Source organism: Apaloderma vittatum, unplaced genomic scaffold, assembly GCF_000703405.1.
Source record: "Apaloderma vittatum isolate BGI_N311 unplaced genomic scaffold, ASM70340v1 scaffold18109, whole genome shotgun sequence".
Lineage (NCBI taxonomy): Eukaryota > Metazoa > Chordata > Aves > Trogoniformes > Trogonidae > Apaloderma > Apaloderma vittatum.
In genome coordinates this window covers 238,869-244,868 of record NW_009737514.1, presented here as the reverse complement: position 1 = coordinate 244,868, position 6,000 = coordinate 238,869, and the positions used below count along the sequence as shown (strand labels likewise).

General features: G+C 38.8%; 1 protein-coding gene across 11 annotated transcripts in view; it reads right to left on the bottom strand.

Moving 5' to 3' along the window:
• Nucleotides 1-6,000, bottom strand: part of RBFOX1 (RNA binding protein, fox-1 homolog (C. elegans) 1) — a 268,731-nt gene that overhangs the window by 28,871 nt on the left and 233,860 nt on the right. For 9 of the 11 annotated variants that reach the window (XM_009877362.1, XM_009877365.1, XM_009877361.1 and 6 more), the window contains one exon: nucleotides 704-768. In XM_009877362.1, coding sequence (XP_009875664.1) covers nucleotides 704-768 — 65 coding nt within the window. Of the gene's footprint in view, nucleotides 1-703; nucleotides 781-4,033; nucleotides 4,074-6,000 lie in introns of all 11 variants that reach the window. The other 2 variants (XM_009877359.1, XM_009877363.1) reach the window with 1 other exon arrangement.

Sequence of the window (6,000 nt, the reverse complement as noted above, 5' to 3'; positions counted from 1 at the left end):
TGCTGAAGTCAACAGTAATTTAGACATTGACTTCAACTTTTGTCTCGCAAGAGACAATTTACGTGACATTGCTTTTAGAAGTTAAGTCTTTGCATGTTTCTCTTATGCAGATTTTAATGATCTTTTATTCCTGGTATTATTTCCACCCAATGTGGTTTACATTCTGAGGATTAAAAAAACAGAGCAAAAGAATAACTAATTTATTTTTTTCCAGCGTTTCAAAAAATCAAATGTCTGGGAAGAAAGCAAATGGAAAAAATATTGTTTTGCCTTGGATAGTTCGAACTTAGACACAGTTCGTTCTCAATTTCCACTGACTAAAACAATGTCAATGAGAATTGAGGGTACTCAATAGATTCAGGTTCTAAATCAACTGAAACAATACTCCTAAGACGAATAATGATCTTTAGTGGCAGGCCATCATGAACCTGTACGTATATTTATCTACATTGCACAAGGGTCACAGACATTAAGTGGATGATCTACAGTTTGCGAATGTGCACATCTAATGCCTGATTCTCAATTAAGCCCCAAAATCTCTCAATTTATGGCTATTCATGGATTATAATAAAACGGCCTGCTTTAGATACCACAGTTATCTGCAGAGCAACAAGACAGTTATGAGACTTCAACAAGGCAAATTTATAGAATCATCTTCGACTTCCACTGGTCAGATATTTAGGAGCAGGAAAGGAGGTCTTACCTGTCACTGTAGGCAGCTGCAGTGGCAGTGGCAGGCTGGGCATACCGGTAGGCAGCATAACCACCCTGAAACACAAACTCACGCTCTAACTGGGTTGCTACAGCACCTTAAACAACATTTTGCAAAATTTAACAAGAGCACTGTCATGCTGTAGGTTCCGTTAAGGTGTTAAATACACAGGGAAGTGCTTCGGTGAATCATTAAGCACAATTTTTCACCAGAAACTTAGTAAGATTTGTCCCAGAGATCAGGAGAAAGCAATGAACTGTATTCATCAATGCAAGTGGTTTTTGCAAGAGAGCACCACGTTCTTCCTCAAGTAGCAATTGTTTTTATGAATGAGGTATATTAACATTAATAAACTTAAAATAAAAACTCAGCTAATAATAATCAATTCCCTTTTTTTTTGTATAGGACATGATTTATCATGTCCAGTTGCTTAAGCCTATGAATCTGTGCACTTAACTAACATGTAATGTTACATAGGTTTCCAATTTATACATAAAATTATAATGAAGAAGGAAAATTCTCTCCCACCATGAATTAACATTCAGTTATATGTAACAGTAATTGCAGATGTTCAATTAAGCAAACAGGACAAACAAACACACATTGGAAAGGAATCGTGTGCAGCGATGCATTGATTATCAAACTGTGAAAACAGCAGAGCTTCCTGCTCAATGGACCACGGCGTGAGATCAACCATTTCGGAATGATCTCCGCATGCCAATTAACAGACACAGGCCAGTCTCCACAGATAACACAAACACGATTTACGTCCCAATTAGAATTCACCAGCCCATAGTCCTCTGGGACAGGGGACTTGCGTGTTTCCTTTTGCACCTTCACAAAGAGTTGAATACGAATCAGATCGCTCGGCTTTCAACAAAATTCACTCATTTGCTAAAGTGTTTAATGGATTGATTGGTTTTTTTTTCTTTTTTGGAAGGCTGAAGAATAGGCTATGATGTGTGAACCTTTACTGCAAGAGCAACGCACTTCTACTGCAGGAACTTTGGAAAGGTTTTTCTATTTTGATTATACAAATAAAAATTTACTCCTTTCAGAAAAGCATTTTCAACTACTTTTACAGGCTATTTCCCCTTCTGCTACTTTGCTTGGCAGAATCACTTTCATCCCTAATGTGGAAACCTTTGCTGGCCTGAAGATTTGGAGCAGGTTGGTTCTGGAAATCAGTCATGCAGCTGATAACGCCACAACACCCTAAGAATAAACATATATTTTACATACACTGACAGCTCATTAGCAACTCCAGGCTTTGCACTGTCAGCTTCCTTGAGGAACGTAATTTCTGAGTTTTTGCAAGTGCTCCCACAGAGCCCCGTGCACTTCCCTCCTCACCCGTGGCGAGCTCCCTGCCAGCAGCCACTGTGCCACGACCACGGGAAGGAGGCAGGGCTCCTCTACGCCCTCTCCTCCTTCGCAGCTGCTCCAGGCAAGCACAGAACCGCGGAGGCAAAAGACTTTCTCATTGCAGATCATTCGATTTTTACAAACTAATAGAAGGCTATTACTGTCAAAAATGCATAATGGGCACATATTGCTTGCAGGTACGTGCACCGAGGTAATCAGGTGTCAAATGATGTCACCGAGTGCAAACCAGGCCAGCAAGCAGCAAGGCTGAGAGGTGGCAAGGCAAGAGGCACACTTGGTCTGGCTTCTGCTCCAAGGACATTTTCTCTTCTCCCCTCCTGGTTCTGAAGTGCTAAATATAACATTGTTTCTTTTTATCAATTTTTTTTCCTCTCTGAGTGTAGATATGAAGTAGTACAAATGTCAAAACTACAAAGATATTAAATTTCTTTTCATGATCCAGCCCTGAGAATGTGGGGCAGACTGCGAGCCGCCTTGCGGCACCACGCCTTCCTCTTTGCCACGTGCATCGCTCCTTCGCTTGTCCCACCATCCATTTCCAAACCCTAGTGAAACGCGGGAGCCACCTCACTGCAACCCAGCTACACACGTAATGCCTCGCACCACGGGACAGCGCAGATCGATGTTTCGGTGGTTTTGATCAGGCAGTGATGAGGCTAAACCTGAGCCTAAACCTGCAGACTGTAGGCTCGCTGAGGACTGTGTATTTATCACTAACAATTGGGCCGTCTGTGAAGACGGACCCTGTCTTGCCCCTAAATAGAAGAATTACTTTCATTTTTGATTTGCTTTCATCCAAGAATCGCTGCTCAGAAAGGAAGCTCAGCTCTGAACTTTATTAAGATACTTTGGATTCAACAATCAGTACGACCTTTGTAAGAGTTTGGGAAAGAATGAATGCAAAGCAATAAAAAATAAAATCAAAGTTAATGAATTTGCCTGAATTCTTTGAAGAACAAAAAACAGGATGTTTTTGGTTATCAGGAAAAATCATGACTCCCCACCAGTCCATGTCACAATTTCATATTTTTAACATAAGCTAACATATAATTGCACATACAAACATTACTTTTATGGGGTTTGTGTTCCTCAGTTTTGGAGTGGTACTAAATTTTCTTACTGTTTTACTCGAGTTACTTCAGGTGATTTATCATTGCAGCAACAAAATGCTCAATATTGAGAATCAGGGTGAGAATCTAATTCAACCCCCTGAACTCTAAACTTCCACTACAAGTTCTGCTTCACAATTTTTCTCTAATTTTGATCTTGGCTCATAATTTAGAAGAAGAATATGCTAGCAATATTCTCTGCATATACATCTCTTGAGTAATGTATTAAATATTTATCTTCATGCCTTAGACTTCATTGCAAAATAAAATATTTAGAACAAAATTATGTAATAATTACATAAGAATAAATAAAAATTTTCAGTTCCTATATTTTAGAAATGTTTGGGAAATGGCTTGCTCCCTCCCTCGGTACATTCGAACGGAAAGTACCTGTTATGCTTGAAATTATTATTTCGAAAATTCAGCTGAGATAATAAATTCAGCTAAAATAATGAAAAGGTGCCTACAGCCTTATCTGTGCTCCCATATTTGCTACTTCCAAAAACCTGATAAGAGAAAACTTACAGCAGCTTAAGTTGTCTTAAAAAAAATAAGTATAGAGTCAATACACTTGCAGTCCACCTACAGAGATGCATCTCACTGGCATAAAATACAGAATGGGACTCTCACAACAGTAACTGTTGTATTTCATGGCATGTAAATATCTGTGATTTTGTGATAGAATCTGGAAAATAAAATGCAACTCGTAGGCTACTCTTATCATTTATATGCACAGAATGCGTTTTCTCACATAACTGTTTGAGTTTTAGTATGTTTTTAGGAGAGTCTAGATTCAGCTTATTGAGTTTTTCCCACCTGTCGGTGCGTCATACCAATAGCCATACACAGGCTCTTGCAATACTGCTCTATAAAGAAACAGGAATGCAGTGATTTGAATGAGTAAGGAAAGAAGGATGGAAAGAAAAAGCAACTCGTTACAGTTTTCCTTTCTATGTTTCACATATCTCCGTGTCTCAGGCCAATTGAAGAAGAGCTGTGGGTCTGTCAGATATCGGTAGCCAATTGTTATGGAGAAATCTTAATCAATTTTAGAGAGGAATTGCAGCAATTTTAGGCAGGATATGAGCAGAAAAACAAATAGTCCTGCATTTTAAAATAAGGACTGTGTATCTGTATTAAGAATAATTTCCACAAGAACAAGCTATACAAACACACAGCTATTGGTTACAAAATCATGTGTACATGCATGCCCTTTCTCCTAAAATATCTAAATCACTTTCTTATCTTGACCTCAGATGTACTGACAGTTTACTGTAGATAGAGATAAACTAAGTGACTCTAAATTGTGGGTATTTTTTGTTATTTTTCCCTATTGTTAACATATTTAAGACACTCTGTGAATGCTGAGAAATAGTTTTCCTCATTTTTTTACTTCCTGTAATTCCTTCCACTCAAGGATCTCAAAGTATTCTGTAAACACAAATTAATCAAGGTTCAAAACCTTCTCTAGTATTGAGAATTATATTGGCCTTGTTAGCTACAAATAGAGAAATGGGATTAAAGATGGCATGAATGATACCCAGCAGCCCTGCAGAACAGAGAGAGCAGGAGTCATTTCCTCTTCCTCCACTCATATGATACTGAGGTTTAAACTATTTTTTTTTCTGCTCTTGGAGTAAAACTTTTGACTGGGAGAATTAAAGATAAAAAATATCATAAAATGACAATAAAACACTTCCCAGAGGTATCTGTTGCCTCAGAGAAGCTCTGGTGATGTACCCATACTGACACCACCTGTATTAATTCCAACCAAATACAATCACCAGGACTGATGGAGCATTTTTTTGAACGTACTGTTTATATCATAAATAAAGATCAGGAGAGATGAAACGACATTTCATCACTAGATCTCTAAAGTTTTTAAAAGGTACCACGGAGCGTTCCAGCACATAGAGCACCAGGAGTCCTTGGGGACTCTTTTGCCCTTGGAAAAGTCATTTCTCTACTTGTTCTGTTTCTGAGTCAGCGGAAACGGCACATCCTTCCATCTACAAAACACTAAGCTCATTTGCCTTGGTACTTAGAAGCAAGACTTCAGTGCTAACTGCGTGTCCTTGCTTTTCACATTCGAGCAGCGCCTTTCAGGGTATCTGATCGCATCGATGGACAGCTACCTACGATCCTTAGATAATGACAGCTGCTTTTATTCCTTGGGAAATAATTACATGTTCCACCCTCAATACCATCTTACCTTAGAGCTGAAGGGGATGGCAGTAGCTATTGATAATCTCGTTGCATAGCCCTCATCACAAAAGTATATGCCTTATTCTAGATCAGCTTAGACAAAAAAATTCCAGGAAAAAAAAATCTTAAACCTCTGTGCCTATATGCTGTGGCAGACTCTCAGCAGCTGCAGTATCACAGGGGTCCAGAATCCTGAGAACACGTTAGAAAATCGTGCTGTGAACAACACAACTGACTAACGTACGTGGTCAAACCATAGGACCAAGGGACTGCTGGAGCTGGGGATGAGAGTCTGGAATTTTCTCCTATTTCTTAGCCTTCTCACATTTTAGGTGTGGACTGAAGACTGACATGTTCTGAAAAAGTTCTTTATGACAATGGTAAAAAAAACCAAACAGATTTAAAATAAAGCAGAGCAATAGCGTAGAGCTATTATTCTAACCGAATATTTCTCTGCCTGTTACTATTTTTGATTCATTTTGTGGAGTGTATTTTCTTATTTTCACAGGTGTCAATCTTCATCTAGGAACTTCTGTATCTGCTGGCAGGCAACCTTAATTCTCTTTTAATGACTTTTTCTCTTAGCGA